General features: G+C 40.3%; 1 protein-coding gene across 3 annotated transcripts in view; it reads left to right on the top strand.

The window, feature by feature from the left end:
• Positions 1-17,756, top strand: part of LOC5580309 — a 216,287-nt gene extending 198,531 nt beyond the window's left edge. For all 3 annotated transcript variants that reach the window (XM_021857379.1, XM_021857378.1, XM_001662877.2), the window contains 3 exons: positions 13,269-13,528; positions 13,598-13,690; positions 16,915-17,756. In XM_021857379.1, coding sequence (XP_021713071.1) covers positions 13,269-13,528; positions 13,598-13,690; positions 16,915-17,022 — 461 coding nt within the window. In that variant the 3' untranslated portion in view covers positions 17,023-17,756. The remainder of the gene's footprint in view (positions 1-13,268; positions 13,529-13,597; positions 13,691-16,914) is intronic.
• Positions 17,757-17,963: the final 207 nt, after the last annotated feature.

The following is a 17,963-nucleotide window of genomic DNA, read 5'->3' as shown; positions in this document are numbered from 1 at the left end:
CATTGCCGATCCTATAGACGAATAAGAAGCATTATCGAATGCCCCCTCAATGTCAAGAAATGCTACAAGAGCAATTTCTTTAGCTTGTAGAGTTTTTTCGATCTTATTGACTAACGAATGTAGTGCTGAGATCGTGGATTTGCCACTCTGATACGCAAATTGGTGTTGTGAAAGAGGCATTGCTTTCATAAATTTAGAATTTATGTATTCGCACAATACCTTTTCCATGATTTTAAGCATCATGGATGACAAACTGATCGGCCCAAATGCTTTGGGATTTGTTTTGTCTTTTTTACCTGTTTTAGGAATGAAGACAACTCGAACTTGACGCCAATCATCTGGAATATGCCCTAAAATCAAGCTCGCCCTAAAAATCTCTACCATGTGTGGGATTAGCGTTTTCTCCGCTTTTTGGATTAACGCTGGGAAGATCCCATCCATGCCAGCAGATTTGAATGGCTCAAAAGATCTCACAGCCCTTTCAACTCTGGCACAAGTAAAAACTTCTTTGGCAACCTTAATTGCGTCTCTTTTTGTCCCAGAACCAAAGATATGGTCTCTTGTGGAACTGAAACAGCAATCTCAGTACCTTCGTCACTTATTCTTGATTGAGGAATTGAGTCAGGGAAGTGAATTCTTAACATTTCACTCACTGTATCGCTTGGCTCTACAGTGAATGAACCGTCTACTCTACGGATACTACCCAGACCATTGGAGTGTTCTTTTGAGAGTGTTTTTTGAAGCTTGGCTACCACGGGGGTCATCTCTATGTTCTCGCACAAACTAACCCATGATTTCCGTTTTGAGCGCCTTAGCTCCTTATTATAGTCTGTTAGAGCTTTTTTGTATAGGCTCCAATCGGAAGTACGCTTAGCGCGGTTAAATTCTCTACGCGCTGTTTTTCTGAGCTTATCTAGAGTTTTGTTCCACCATGGAACATCTCTACTCGAACTAGTTGTTCTAGTCGGACAACTCTCTTGAAAAGCATTAAGAATTTTGTTTTCAATGCAGGTGGACGCCGATTCCAACTGCATTATGGATTTAATATTATTTTCAATTATGTATGATTCAGATTGGAGAATTGCTGAATAGGTTTCCCAATCAGTTTTCTTAGGATCTTTAAACGTTCTTTCTATCGTTAGACCCCCTTCCCAGTCGAATATTATGTGTTTATGGTCTGACATTGATGTTTCATCAGAAACATGCCAATTTTTTATTTTGTCAGGAATAGATGGACTACATAAAGTCAAATCCAACACTTCCTGTCGAATGGAGTTTGAAAATGTAGGCTTGTCGCCAACATTGCATATATTGATGTTTTTGGAGGAAAGAAACTGTAAAAGATACTCACCTCTGGTGTTGATATCTGTACTTCCCCATACGATGTGATGCGCGTTCGCGTCGCAACCAATGACGAACGGGATGTTGTGGATACGGCTGTAATGGACAATCGCAGCTATCTCTGGTGGAGGAATATTCTCCGCATCGCCAGGAAAATACGCTGAAACCATGAGGATCTCAGATTTTCCCCTAGCGGTGGGCACCTCCATCCTGACTGCCACGATGTCCTTTTTAATGAATTCTGTAATAGGAAAACATTTAGTGTTATTGCGTATTAAGATAGCCGCTCTTGGAGATATCTGGCTATCATCATATACCAACTTACATGAGTTTAGTTGAATACCTAGTATCCTGGTTTTATTGACCCACGGCTCCTGAATAAGCGCCACCGTCAATTTTTCTTTTGTGAATCTCCGACAGAGTACATCTGTTGCACTCTGTGCGTGGTGGAGATTCACTTGAACTGCCTTAAGCGCCATATTTAGGAGTTCCGCTTTTATCCAGGCGAGCATCGCCCTTCTTTGGATGTTGCGGATCATCACGGTTTTGTTTCGGGTTAGGTTTCAGAACTTTGTTTTTCCCACCCATCACATCCAGGCCTGCGAGTTTCGCCCCTGTGGTCAAGACTTCACTCATTTCTTTTCCACTGCTAGTTTTAGATACCTTTGGGTTGGTACCACTTGAGCAGGGAATTGAAGCTGAGCTCGGAACTTTTCCTTTAGTAGCGGACACGCTAGTCTTCATGGTGGTCTTTGGGCGAGAAATTGCGTTCCTTTTACCACTGTTTGAATCAGGGGCTTCCTCAGAAATTTCTTGGACCAGCTCCTTATTCGGCTTGTGGTTGGAAACGGAGGGTGTCCTCTTAATTTTCCTCAACTGGATTTCTCCAAATCGGTAGTTGAGGATGAACTTGGATTTCGACAGCATGTCCATTGACGATCCATCTACCGTAAAGATCCATTCGACATGGATGTCATTGAGGATGGACCTTTTCACGATACGCCAATTCGTTGTTTTCAACCCGTTCTGGCTCTCTATGAGAGCCTTAATGCGTTCGTCCGCGAAGGTTGAGCTTTGAGGGAAGAATGCTCGAAGAAGCTCTTGGCGAGGAATGTCTTCCTCGTTCAGTGCAACCAACTCAGCACCTTCCCAGGTCTTTATTGAAGGTGTTATTTCTTTCACCCACTCAGCTGTCTCTTGATCCTTGCAAATTAGAACCATGTAGCCAGATTTGTAGACAAGGTTACAGAATTTGGGTTTCAGTGGCTCATCACGCTGTAGTTCCACTTTAAGCAACAGAGCATCCTGTAGAACGTCTAGTTGAGCCGTCGTGAGCTGGGCGGTTGGAAAGTCTTTGGGTATTATCCCGACCTTCACACGCTTGGTCATATCGCTGTAGCTCTGACCATTGGCTTGTCGTTTGGACCCACCTTTTTGTGTCACTGAGCTTGTGGATTTTTCAGCGCGCTCTCGGGGATCTAACTGGTGTTTCAACTTCTTCGGCTTTGAATCCTCTTCAACCGTAGCAGATTTATCAAGGTCGTTTCTTGTTCGCTTATAAGAAGCAAGCACAGTACCCTTTTTTGCCAGGATTTTGGATAAAGCCTCGTTTCGGCTTAGTCCGCTTTCCCGGAGAGCTTTGAGCTGCTTTCTTTGTGAGCGCGTTAGGTTTTTTCCATAGGATCGTCCATTTTGGGTTCTTTTTTTGGATGGTACAGGTTTAGGGGTGTTGATAACGACCTTGATTCCATCATCCTTGTCGTCGTCCATGTTCACCGATTAAATCGACGAGGGGATACCAGGATCTTCTGAATGTCCCGCGCTGGACTTGCCCGGTGCGTTGGGTTTCTGGGACGGAGTAGATTCCATCTCCTCTTGTGAACTGCACAGTAGCTGGTCTTCCGTAAGCCCAAGCTGGCTTAGTGAGTTCTCCACTTCCATCTTTTCCGACTGTGTGAGGCAGTCGTCACCTTTGATTGGTTTGCTAACACTGGTATTCATTTTGTTGGTCCCACGAGTCGCTAGGGAAATAAAGGTCAACTGCATCATTACCCTGCCATAATGCAGCAAGAGCTGCATACTGAAGAGTTCGCCCTGGTGCTCTTCAGGCTCTGTGTGTGATTGAGCATTTATGAAACCCCCTCAACCATTCTTCCATCGGCACGGGTCGCATCACACCTTGGCGTTGGGGTTCATTGTGGGGGCCGAGATTCGTACGTCTACGATTTCGAGACTAAACGGATTTCGGTCCCCCACTGTATCCATTTTCTTTACATGATGGCCATGGATAACAACCATCACAACCATCCACACTTTATCCGGGCTTTGGACCGGTAGCTCTGGTTCTCAATAGTTTCATGTTCATACGGACAAGTTACTACAGGGATCCGTCATAGCGTCAGCGGTGGTTAGCAATTTTGCCGCTACGTGGCGCTAGTGTGCATGTAATTTGGTCTTATTTTAGCAGGCTCTAGCTCATGAACCTGACCACCTAGAATGTTCGTGTCTTCAGCAAAGTTGTTCAGAAGCTTAAAAGCAATGTGTGGCAGCACTGATTGGTTAGCAATTTTGCCGCTTCGTGGCGCAAATGTGCATGTATGTAACTGTTAGGCTATTTTTTGCGTAGAAACGTGTGCCTCATGGATTGCACGAACTACGGTAGATTGATTAACACAAACTGTATTTGCAATGTTACGCGTGGAGAATAATTTCAAGTGTAAAGCAACGATGGTACAACGGCTTTTAAATTAAATCTCAGCCTTTCAATCCATAGTGTTTTATTTTATTCAAATCAACATCAAATGGAATCAAACAAAACCTCGTGTGATTGACCTGACACTCGAGATGAAACTTATTTGACACAACTTCGTACGTACTGTTGTGTTGATTGATGCGCGCTGCATGAACTTCACTGTTTTCACTCACACTATCAGAACCCCTATTGTTTAGTGAGTGTGTGTTTGTGTTCTATATGAATCATCATATTATGCCATACGGTTTGAAGATCAAATCCAGTGCTGGGAATGGTAATAGTAGTAGGCTTGAATTTCGAGAAAAGCACGTGGCTCTTCCCAGTACAGTAGTTCAAAAACATGAATCTCATCAAGTACCCTATTTTGGGTGCATGAATTTTCTAAATCATAAGTGTCATTATAGGCTCCAAATGCGAGAAATGCAGCGGGAAGTAGAACATTTTTCTTCACTAATTTTGGGTAGCCCTTAGCAATGGGTATTTTGCTATTTTCGAGACTTTTTGCCTACAGCAGCGATGGGCGTGAGTTTCACTGGCTTCGCTGACTGTGATTTGCTTTGCTTGGCTACTGTAGAGTGAATTTCAAGATTTTTTCCAACCCTGATCAAATTCATGGATGTAGACAACAGGGATTTTTGCTACTGAATCAAATTAATAGATTAAAATGTTCAGCTGCCCTTTGTTAATGTAGCAGCAAAATTCATTCTTAAAAATTGCAACTCTTTAAATGGTGCTTACACCATGTCTTAACATAAATATTTTGGGTGGTGAGGATCACGGGAAAACATACCCAGACAACCAGAAATCGCATGAAAGTTCACGTAACAACTCGTTTATTCATACTAATTACATCAAACCCGCAAAACACCGTGGATAAACTCGTCAGTTTGATAAGTTTCCTCGCATAAAGCACTTCTTTTCTGAGTTCATTCATACATTTTGTTTCGTCTCGTACACTCGTACAAAGTAAGTCGCATCAATCCGTAGCAGCTGTCAAATCATCATTTGTTATCATAAGTTAAGTCGCATAAGATCACAGGTTGGTTCGGTAGAATATTTATACACTCGCATTGTATGTTATTATTCATCACATAATATATGCACGCATATCGCCTCCACTTTCGTACGTAGAAGGCCTTTTCGCGACATCTTAAAAGTGAAATTTTGCACATATAAAGCCTCCAGGTGATTTCGTTATACGTACATTTTGGTTGCCTGGGTATTTAGATATTCTGAATACAGACTGGTAACATGGTAACGTCTGTGGCTACAAAGCAAAGCCATGCTGAAAAACTTAAGCAAAGATGGCTCTTACAAATGTCAATAAATATGGAAGTCCCCAAAACACACTAAACTGAGAAACAGGCTCATCATAGTGAAGACGTTAATACCAAGAAGAAGAATAATACACACTAGGTGTGGCAAAGAATGAATCAAATGTTGCACGTTCTGAATTCCATTCGTTTAGCTACAACTTTGTTAAAAATACTTCCCAGATCATCAAGGTAATCGAAATTGCCTTATTTAACATGTATATAAGCACCGCGTAATTGCAAAAGTGTGGTGCTTCTAATTCCTCTCACGTTTTTCTACCACTTTGCTGAGGACTTTCTTGGTGATCTTGATCATGCAATATTGTTAATTCAAAAAATAAATATAAGAATTACGAACCAAACATTGCTGCGTTCAGTTGCTCTTAGTCTTTTTAACAATTAAAAAATAAATACAGAAATATTTCTAACTAATCAGTGCTGTATCACATTGCTTTTAAGCTTCTGAATAACTTTGCTGAAGACACGAACATTCTAGGTAGTTAGGTTCATGAGCTAGAGCCTACTATAATATGTTTAAATTACATGCACACTAGCGCCACGTAGCGGCAAAATGGCGAATTAAAAATTGCGGCTGATGAACGCCGTAAGGCTTCTGAATAACTTTGCTGAAGACCGCAGCTTTCTAGTAAGTAAGGTTTCCAAATTATTGCGTCATTAGTGTAATAGTTTACGTGTGATGCTAAACTTTTTGGGGGGTGCTGCAATATTCAACTGAGGTGTTACAATACTAGATGATGCGATTCCATACTTATGGCGGGCAGTGTACATATTCTATGCCAAGTACACGGAGAAAACGGAAAACCCATATTTGAGTATTTTTTAACTTACTTTTGAGTTATTTTTCTTTCCCTATTTCATTCGCTCCTTCTATTGTTGTCAGAGAGCGAAGAGCAAAACAACCCAAAAACCGAACATTTGTGCGTTACCTCAAATTTGAGTAAATGGCATAGTACTGGTAGTTGAGTTATTTGATCTGCCGGTTGGGTGAAAATAACTTAGCCAGTAGGTATTTTTTCGCATGGCTGCAAATGAAAACAACTTCTACCCTATTAACTCAAAATTAGGTTAACGCACGAACCCCCGGAATTGAATGGAATGCACTCACTTTTGAGTACTTCATTTTCTCCGTGTAAGGTAGAGTGCATTTCAGTAAATGGAAGATCTCAGCATTTAAACAGGATGAAGGTTATTTCAGCTCAAACATATAAACACAATTCTTTTTGACCGAACAATCATGACATTTGCTCACAGTGCAGCAAAAACAACACAATCAAAGGAATCTTTTTCACGCCGAGCTTCGCGCACACATTGATGCGCACAGGTTTTTTTTCCAGCACGACGGATTGAACTTTGTTTACATTCTCAATTTTACGCGGTCGTTGTGGAAATTTCAGAAAATTTCGTGAATCATAGAAGTTTTACGTCGTGTGATTAGAATGAAATCCTTCAGTGAAGAAGTACGACGGTTTTCCATAGTGAAAATAAGTGCCCGACGAAGTAAGTCACACAGGGGGCGGGAAGAAACTAGTATCATAAATTGGTGTGGTCGTATCATAAACAAATGTCGATCGCTAAGCATTTCTCTCAAATCGTGTTCGTCCATGCGATTTCGGTGAAAAAGTGCAAAGTGGATAATTGAACTGAAGTTGATTATCGAAATACAGTAGTTTCATTGCATTTTTGGTGTACAAGTGTACGAACTATAACAGCTTTCACAAAATTACACTTGGAAAATAAATCTATGTTGCTGTCAAGCTGGAATATCCGCCGTAGTGGGACCTTTTAAGTTTGATACGACGAACAACAGCGCTTACGACGAAGTAGAACGAAACCCTATGCGTTCGCAGATGGAAAAGTAAGAAATTAATCAAAAAGTCTCACACAGTCAACTTTTGAATTTCAATCGTTTGCAAAAGCGTAGATTAATTGACCGAAATTGAAGGAAAATTCAATAATAATGCAGCTAGGAACAAAAAACCCATTTTTGCTGAAACTATGTTAATTTTATATGAAGATATCTATTCATACAATTTTCGACATAGATACAATTGTGACATACCTTGGGTGTTGATGGGTTAAGCGGCGTAAGACACGTTAACGACAATCTGGTTCAAACGTTCAATAAGAAGGCAATCCGTCGGTCGGTCCAACCATTCAACCGGATCGGGGTGATGACTATCTCGAAATGGATGTGACAAAAGGAGAATTGGTGGCTTTCGGGGAATGGACGGACATCTGCTGGAACTGAATGGAAGTGCGGATCGAACCACACAAAAAAAACTGGTTCTTCGGATCTGCTTAGCTTTCTGGAGTCGGGTCGGTATTGCCATTTATGGGCACTCTGCCATAAAAGGGCTTAGCCAACAAACGAGACTATCGATCGGTCGGTTGACCAGCTGATGCTGTTAATACCTAATGATGATGGGATGGTTCCATGGCGTTGGATCGATTGATCGGCAAAGGGAAAAGTACTGCGGTGCAGTGAGAGAAATTGAAACCGAAGCCCTCACTCAGAACTGGATCAAATCGACTTCGATGACATGGATCGGAACTAACGGGACTCACTTACGACTGGAGCTTTGGTTGTTGATAATGTAGCGCAGCGAAAGAGCATAAGAAGAGGTTTGGATGTTGAAATCCAATTCATTCATAAGTCGGTGCCCGAAAAGTAACAGCAAGTAAATTAATGAAGGAAAATATGCCATGAGGTGATAACCCATTATACCGAAAATATTTTCTGCGGTCATTTGATCGAAGGGTAGTTAGGCCAAATAACAAAACGCAAAGATCAATATAATGGGACGTTTGACAGAAAAAAAAAATCAAAAGATCGAAATAGTCAATGGGCCGAAAGGGTCGTTGGCCAAGGAGCCATTGGAATTATAAGATTGATAGCTAATACTTTTTAAGTCTGTATTACACCGAAAGGACTGATAATTCTAAAGGCTTTTAGGTCAAATGAGCTAAAAGAAATGTTGAAACGAAAGTGTAGCTAGAACGTGAACGTATATTCACATGAAATAACAAGAGGCTGAAGCAGAAGCTTCCATCGGAAGCCTTCAAAAGCATCTATCCAAAGCTTCAAAAGCTTCTATCCGGAGCTTCTAAAGCTTCTATCCGAAGTTTCTAAAGCTTATATCTGAAACTTCCAAAGTTTCTATCTGACATTCTAAAGCTTGTATGGGAAGCTTCCAAGATATCTATCAGAAACTTCCAATGCTTCTATCCGAAGCTTCCTTTCCGAAGCTTCCAAAGCTTCTTGGAAAAGTAACTCTAGCTTCTGGAGAATATTCTTAAATATCTCCCCAAGTTTCCGTGTAAGCTTAACTAAATATATGGAAAAAGTTCTTCATTCTCCTGAAAAGATTCACATGCTTTTAAACGAAAGTCTTCCAATATCCTGAGTAAAGTTATCCAATACTATGTGAAATGCTCTCTTAGCATCACAGATAAGCTTTATTAAGCTTCTGAGAGAAGCTTTTTTGAGCATCAGAGAGAAGCCTTTTCAAGTTTCAGAGAGAAGCTTTCTCAGTTTTTGGGATAAGCTTTTCAAGCTTTTAGAAGAAGCATGTCAAGCTACTAAAAGAAGCTTTCCCGGGAGAAGTGACATTGACATAACGGAAAGCGTTGCAGTACTCATGAATGTACGGTTTTGTGACCAATAGGACAAAAAATACCTTTTCGCCTCGATCGAAAGCAACATCAACTGGCACAAGGCATTTGAATTAACCATGATTGCTGCCGGCAACCAACGCCTGGTTCATATTGATATCTTAATTATGCGGAAATTTTCCAAGCCATCAACTGTTCGGACTCTTGCCCAGAGTTGGGCGTAATCTTCTTGGTGGTATCCCGGTTTTAATTGTGTAACCCGACCAAAAATTGTTAATTCCCTTTAAGAGCATTATCCTCTTTAGAGTTATAATGGAAGAATATGGTTACAAATCTACAAATCTTGTAGGTTGATTGTTGAATTTTTGTGATGTTACATCAAAGAAAGTATTTCAACAGAAAAAAAATCTAATCGGGTCCTCGAATCAGCCGATGATGCTGAGTATGGCACACATGCCGGGGTCAAACAGTGTCATCGATTGTTGTCGGACGGCGCTGGGACTAAAGTCGTTTATGGAAATAGTATACACTCAACAACTGAAGCTATCATCATCATGAATGGGGGCCAAAGCCGCAAAGGTATCGAGTTGGGCAGAGCCTTGCTTCTCCCCTGCTGATGCTGCTGCTCGAGGGAATAATCCTCATGCATATGGATGACGGCTTTAATGAAGTACCGATTCGATAAACATATTCCACCATGTTCCATTCCGATCGACCAACAGCACTATGGGAGAAATTTTGAAATTTTTGCGACAAAACTTTGAGCGAACGATACTCTCTACGCCATTATTGCAAGTGCTCATTGAAGATTATGAGATTTTTGAAAAAAAAAATCTCCGGTGCCAAATTTCGGAATTGAAAGAAGTCAACAAAATATTACTAATTGCGAAAAAGCTCAAAAACTTGGTATGCAGTTGGAAAGCGCGCATAATTTCAATTTAGGACTCACTAGTACAAATGAAAATCAAGTTACTCAGGATTTCGAAACCATTCTCAATCAAGAGTACCGTAATTTCGGGAGAAATTGATCATTTTTCACGGTTCTTCTAGTCTGTTTTCTATAATGTTAACAATGCCAAACAACTAAATGCAGGAAAACAAGTACGAAGGTGAGCCTTATCGACTTATGTACCGAAATTTTCTAACAAATGTAATTTTAGTGTTAACAAATACCTCTAAAATAAAAAATCAGAGGAACTCATTTCGGGGTGAAATTGATCACTTGTCAATACCATTATTGTTAGTTTCCAAAACAACTCTATTTGATAAATTTGAGCTCCTTGAATCCGAATATGCTTGTAAAATTCTTAACATTGCAATCTATATAAATAAAAATGGAATGATGTTTGTATGTCACGAAATAACTTGAGAACGGGTGATTGGACTTACATGATTCTTTCACTGTTGAATTCGTCCAGGGCTCCGACGTGTTTGTGCGAAGAAAAAATTAAGAAATTCTTCGGGATAGTGGGGAAAACGGGAGTAAACTAATCTGACATTTTCTACACGGGACTTGCATAGTGTTTTTCAACAGCCTACTTGATGGCAAGACGAAGTTTGCCGGGACCACTAGTATTTATATAAATAACGAATAGTTGAATTTCAAGAATAACGCGGAAAACGCCTAAATGTATGCAATTTCCTAAGGAATTCAATGATATCTAACAGAAATTCAATTATTTCAACCATATGAGCAAATTGGTACGAGTTTTGGTGATGAAATCTGGTTTGGGGATATATCTCAAGCATCCTCACAAACTTTGAGGTTTATACCATGTTCAAATCCTTGCTTGCTTATTAATAGAAGTTCATAGGTGTTTGTCAATACTGCACCGTGCATGATTTTGAAATTTTCCAATACAAATTTTCATATTAATAAACATTCTTTAACGCAATAAACTTCACAACACACAATTCGACAATAGTTACGACAAGCAACGTTCATTTACTGCAACTTACATTGATATTTGTGCTCCATTACGAATAAATAGAATCGTGTGATACGATGATCAATTTCACCCTACTGATCAATTACACCCGAATTTACGGTACGTTTTCGAAAATTCCTGGAGGACTGAAATGGAAGAAGTGAGAACTATTATTTAAAAAAAAAATCCAAAATAAAGGAGCTCCTGACGATTATTTATTTATTACTTCCTCACCAAGAAACTTCCGAAGAGTAGCTTATAATTCTTAGTTGATATATTTACCAAATGTTTTAAGTTGACTTATTTTCCTGACAAATGGAAAAATGCTAAGGTTGTACCAATTTTAAAACAGGATTATGATTTACGTTATTTTTACACTTTTGTCACGAAATTTAGATGTTTGGCCCACAGTGCACCGATCGGGTGAAAAGGTGAAAGGACTCCCGGCGGGAAGTGAGACGATCCAATAGATGAAGCCCCCTTCGGCACAGATTGTTCGTAAACGACCGGAGAGTAATTATCACAAAACTGAGATGTTATGGTTTTTCTGCGGTCCGGTCCGGATCCGGAGTGGTGGCTTGAGGGCAAGCGAGAGAAGGTCTCGGTTCGGTCCCATAGTTGAATCATCGATATACGGTCCGGTTCGGCTGGCTTATGCATTGGAACCAATGAAAGGAGATGGGTCGTTAGGAGATTAAACTGTTTCTGATTTCCGACCTTGTCCGTCCGGAGCTAGGTGTATCGAGGAATTGAGATTTCAATGGAGCTAAAAAGCTTTTTCCCCTCTGTTTATGAGATAAGCCCTTTGGTGTCAATGAATATGCAAATTGTTAACGCTTAACGATGCCTCAATGGGACCGGCAATAAGGCATGCGTGTTCGACAGAGAGGCAGCAGTGAAATGACGCTGCTCTCTGATAAGGGTTTTCGGTGATTGGAGATTCTGGGTTTTATGTATTTTTGGTGTTAACTGATTAACATAATAGTGGTAGAGCATGAGAGACATTTTTCTGCAGGAAAAATCAGAGCGATGATTGGGAAGTTTTGGACTATTTCCAGTAACGTTGAAATGTTTTCAAAAAGCTTTGGTTCATAATTTTGTACAAAATAAAATCAAATACCATGACCCCACAGTTATGGATCAAATAGTGTGGAGTCCAACCTATGAAATTCAATTAAATGACATGGAAAACGTAAAATTGTAATTTAAAAGCACGAATTGAATCGTTTTAAATTGGAACTTCGGTTAGCAAACTGTTTTGAGTGTAATATTTACATAGGATTGCATAAAAATTAAAAATTGTATCGGTTTCTGAAAACCATATTATGGATCAATTTTCATATTATGGATCAAATTGTGACATATTACGGATCAGTGCGCAAAATCGGAGATTTTCAACTCAATGCATCTGTATTGCATGATTTGACGAATGTTAACAATGTGTCACATATTACTGCAAAAAATAGCTGTGTTAAAGCTGGAAACAAGGATAAAATGCCCTTTTTATTGAGATGCTGCATTGTAGTAACTGAGACATGAACTGTTTTCGCTCCACACCAAGTTCTCCACCCATTTTTGTCCGCTAAAAAATGAAATTTACAAACCTTGATGTTTTATTAGTTTTATCCTTAGTGCTATTGTCTGAAAATGTCGAGTCCAATGCTTAAAATGGCAGAAATCTACATTCTTTGGAAGTGATCCGTAACCGTGGTAAACAATCATTTCCGGGTCCATATTATGGATCACTACTTAGAAGTGCCAATATTCGGTTTTTAGAATCAACAATCAAGAAAAATGTTTTCCAAAGATGATTTCATACTAAATCGAAGCGAACGAGCATGTTTTATGCAATAACATTTGAATTTTACCACCTGTGGGAGCTTATGAATGCTGACGGCACTTCTTACAGAAAACGACCCTATAATGATAGCTGTGTGGTACCAGCTAAACATTTGTCAGAAACACCGTTATTTAGCGGTTGAATGCTGTGCTTAACATTACAAATGGTAGAAGACAAATAGTATAACATGGGAAAAATATGTTTTACGTCAACGTTCATGTTTTGAGCGAGTTATCCGATGTTGAACGCCAAAGTGATCCGTTATTGTGGGTGATCCGTAACTGTGTGGGCATGGTATCTACAATTTTGCAGAACATCAAAGATTTTAAAGATGTTGATTATTTATTAACACTGAATTTCGGTCGTAAAACGAACTGTTGTAAGAAGAACTGTCATAAAAAAAGTCGAAGTATATTAAACAATTTCGAACATACTAACGTAGTTCTTACCCTCTCTTTCAGTGGACGTCAGCGTGGATGGGCGACCGATCTGTGTGACCCTGTGCGACACCGCCGGCCAGGACGCGTTGGATCCCCTGAGGCAGCTGTGCTACCCCGGAACCGACGTGTTTCTGCTGTGTTTCTCCGTCGTGCAGCCGGAATCGTTCCGATCGTTGGCGACCAAGTGGGCCCCGGAAGTGTCCAAGTTGCGTGGCGCGGTGGTCCTTGTGGGAACGCAGTCCGATCTGAGGAACGACCGGAGCACGGCTCTCAAGCTGCAGGTTAGTCGGGGAATTTTTCCAAAAGATTTGGTGAAGTGTAACTAACATGTCTATTCTTATGATTTTCAGATTCAGGGAGAGAAGCCTGTTCCGGTATCGGCGGCGTGGGACTTTGCCCGGAAGATTGGAGCCAAATACATCGAAACGTCCTCACATAAGAAGGTAAGTTATGAATTCCAAAATTATCCTTTCATGACAGACTGAAGTTTCCTTCTGAGAGTTGTAAAGCTTTCTCCAAGAAGCTTGGAAAGCTAGGTAGCTAGGAAGGCTTCTCTCAGAAGCTTAAAAGCTTCTCTCAGAGGCTTAGAAGGTTTCTCTCAGAAGCTTAGAAGGCTTCTTTCAGAAGCATGGAAGACTTCTCTTAGAAACTTGGAAGACTTCTCTCAGAAGCTTGAAAGGTTTAAAAGTTTTCTCTCAGAAGCTTAAAAGGTTTCTCTCGCTTGGAAGGCTTTTCTCAGAAGCTTGGAAGGCTTCTCTCAGAAGCTTGGAAGGCTGCTCTCAGAAGCTTGGAAAGTTTCTCTCAGAAGCTTGGAAGACTTCTCTTAAAAGCTTGGAAGGTTTCTCGCAGAAGCTTGGAAGACTTCTCTCAGAAGCTTGAAAGGCTTCTCTCAGAAGCTTGAATGGCTTCTCTCAGAAGCTTGAAAGGCTTCTCTCAGAAGCTTGGAAGACTTCTCTCAGAAGCTTGAAAGGCTTCTCTCAGAAGCTTGAATGGCTTCTCTCAGAAGCTTGAAAGGCTTCTCTCAGAAGCATGGAAGGCTTTTCTCAGAAGTTTGGAAGTCTTCTCTCAGAAGCTTGGAGGGTTTTCTCAGAAGCTTGAAAGGCTTCTCTCAGAAGCTTGGAAGACTTCTCTCAAAAGCTTGGAAGGTTTTTCGCAGAAGCTAGCTTCTGAGAGAAGCCTTCCAAGCTTCTGGGAGAAGCCTTTGCAGCTTCTCTCAGAGAGCTTGAAATGCTCCATTTAAACAGCTTGGATTGCTCCTTTCAGAGAGCTCGGACACTTTATTCAGAGAGCTGGGAAGCTCCTTTCAGAGAACTTTATGGCTCCTTTCAGAGAGCTCTATGGCTCCTTTCAGAGAGCTTGGAGGCTCCTTTCAGAGAGCTTGGAAGCTCCTTTCAGAGAGCTTGGAAGCTCCTTTCAGAGAGCTTGGAAGCTCCTTTCAGAGAGCTTGGAAGCTCCTTTCAGAGAGCTTGGAAGCTCCTTTCAGAGAGCTTGGAAGCTCCTTTCAGAGAGCTTGGAAGCTCCTTTCAGAGAGCTTGGAAGCTCCTTTCAGAGAGCTTGGAAGCTCCTTTCAGAGAGCTTGGAAGCTCCTTTCAGAGAGCTTGGAAGCTCCTTTCAGAGAGCTTGGAAGCTCCTTTCAGAGAGCTTGGAAGCTCCTTTCAGAGAGCTTGGAAGCTCCTTTCAGAGAGCTTGGAAGCTCCTTTCAGAGAGCTTGGAAGCTCCTTTCAGAGAGCTTGGAAGCTCCTTTCAGAGAGCTTGGAAGCTCCTTTCAGAGAGCTTGGAAGCTCCTTTCAGAGAGCTTGGAAGCTCCATTCAGAGAGCTTGGGAAGCTCCCTTCAGAGTGCTTGGAAAGCTCCCTTCAGAGTGCTTGGAAAGCTTCCTTCCCAGAGTTTTGAAAGCTCCTCCTTTCAGAGAGCTTGGAAGCTCCTTTCAGAGAGCGTGGAAGTTTCTCTCAGAGAGCTTGGAAGCTCCTCTCAGAGAGCTTCAAAGCTCCTTTCAGAGAGCTCCAAAGCTTATTTCAAGAGTTCGGAAAGCTCTATTTAGAATGCTCGGAAAGCTCCTTTCAGATAGCTGGGAAAGCTTTGTAGAAGTCTTTTCAAAGAGCTTGGAGAGTCCTGTCCAAGCAGCATGACGAGCTTTTATGAGAAACATTAGAAATTACACTGCGGAACACGTTTTTGTCTCAAGCATCAAAATACCGCTGTTTACTTAAATAAGAATAGTTGAATCCATTGCCGTTTTCAAAAATATCACAGCACGTCTAGTTTTTGAGATATTGGCCGTTGAAAATGCTAAATTTGACTATTTCAGCCAACTTGCATGCAAGTTTGCTAGCTTGTATGGCAATTTATTTGCTTAAAATGCCACAGAATACAAACTTCATGTGTATAACAATACTTATTAACAAAGTTTAAAGTACTTTCGATGCTCAAAAGTTATTTTTTGATGGTTTAGAAAAGTATAGTACTTAGCCATATAAGAGAAACAAAAAATTTTGTATGGAGACTCCAAGCACGTTGAAAAAATCGCTTTAAACTAATCTAAATCCTGCAATTTCAACCAAATTATCTCCGAAATGAAAGTTAAAGCCCTATTTTGCATATTTGGTGGATTAGATCACAACAATGCTTGATAAATCATACCTTCAATTTCAAGTAAATATTAATGAAAACAGTGTTCTACACAACTTTGGCGACCTGTAGCTAAAAATTGTGACGTGCAGGGACATTTCTGAAAACGGCAACAGATACTGCAACTCCAAATCTACTAGAGACACATATTTTGATCCTTGAGACACGCAAAAATGTCATTTTTGTTCCGCTGTGTCATCAATGGTGACTATCTGTAAAATCGCTTCAGTTTCGAAACAGTGTCCGTTATGAATTCATGTTTTATATTCGTAATAAACGCTCCCGCAATCATCACTCGCTTTGAAGCTTCCGATGGTGGTTATTTCCTACGGCTTTCATCATTGATAAAAGATTTTGTTGTTCTTTTCTTTACTAAATCCATCCATTCACCGGTGTGACTTAAGTGTAGGTTTCGTGAGATGGCATCTCGTCCTCCGTCAACAAACTCAACACTAATCTTTTCGGTACAATCTGAAATATTTTCGCGAAAGCTTGCGCTCGGTAAACAACTTCAATCTATGCGAATGGGAGAGAGAGATGATTCATCATTTCAACAACCATCAGATTAATCATTTCAACAAGATCAGTTTAAAAATGTGACCGCGAACTTGAACTGGCAGGCACACAAAAAAAGCAAATCCCGAACAAAAAATTCACAGTATTTGAATTCAGATTGACAAGGTCACGACAGGAAGGTGACAGCCAATCTGAGCTAAGATTACCACCTTCTCAGTTCGTCGAGAATAAAATTACCGAGACAGTGAGTAAACAACTTTTTTTTTGGGAGGAGGTGAAGCGACCACGGCAATGTCAGTCTGGAACAAATGACGCTGGTCACGAACTTGCAAAACGGTTATTTGCCATGTCGATACTCGTTTTGCTGTTTGCTGGTTTCCCATCGATTTCATGTGCAAAAAAAATGCATATGTCATCGACCCGATTGCTTTGATTTATTTGTTTGTTTGTTACATTTCCGAGATCGCAGTAGGCACTGATAGTGATTAACCATTTTCCATTTTTTCTCATTTTTCCATTACCAGGAACGGATTAAGGAAACGTTTGATACGGCCATCTGGGACGTCCTGCAGGCGCGGGAGTTTAACCGGAAGCGACCCCTCTGGAAGCGGATGCTGTGCTTGACCTGCTGAGGGTGGGGAATAATTGTTGTTTGTTTTATAATTATTACGTCAAACACGAGACTGGAATCGTTTGTTCTATTGACAATAAGGAAACTTAAACTCTAACTGAATGTATGTAATTTTATACGTTTCCGCTGGATTCGTTGTAAAGCAGTAGCCGTAAATAATTGCTTGTATTATTCGTTACATAAGAATTTTGTAGGTAGGTTGTATAACTTATTTTCTTTTTCAGTTGGAAAGACAACCAAGTGAAAGGCTCCGACGCAAATAGATCCACACTGATTCATCACAGATTTTTCGTGTTGGTATTCTACTGCTCTTATAAAGCTAAGTTATGAGAAAAAAAAACTCAAAATTAGACAATCAAAATTTTATTATTTTTCGACAATCTGATCAAGCGAATCGAATGTAGGCTAAGAAATGAAATTACGAGTCTTCCACTCTCAGTAAATTAAAACCTCTTTTAAGACTATAACATTCCATTGAGGAACATATCTAGAGAAGCTGTACAGTGAGACACATCACAAAGAGCTAGTGAGATGATGAAACGTGAGAAACCTGAAATTTGTAGCTATAGGTAGGGACCAAACATCGAACAAGACAAGAATGTATTATACATGTGTAGTTGAAATATGCAAGTTTAGTTTAGTTTATAAGCACACACGAAGAAGGAGAAAATGTCTTGCCAATCTGTTTTATGAAAAGTAAAGCTTCGACTGAAGAAACAGTTATCATAATCGAAACACATACATCGTATCATTGAAGAGAACTCCCTGCTGGTCGTTGGGTGCCGATGAGTAGCTACATTATCTGTCTTGAAAGGTTCATTAGCACGTAATAGAGAGCTATTGAGTATTGCTGTGCATCGTTTATCGATCGATTGACTACATGCACAAGTTAGATGCGACAGCATTTTTTTTGGATCACATCCAACGATTTTTTTTTTAATT

Source organism: Aedes aegypti, chromosome 1, assembly GCF_002204515.2.
Source record: "Aedes aegypti strain LVP_AGWG chromosome 1, AaegL5.0 Primary Assembly, whole genome shotgun sequence".
Lineage (NCBI taxonomy): Eukaryota > Metazoa > Arthropoda > Insecta > Diptera > Culicidae > Aedes > Aedes aegypti.
This window is presented reverse-complemented; position numbering and strand designations above follow the sequence as displayed.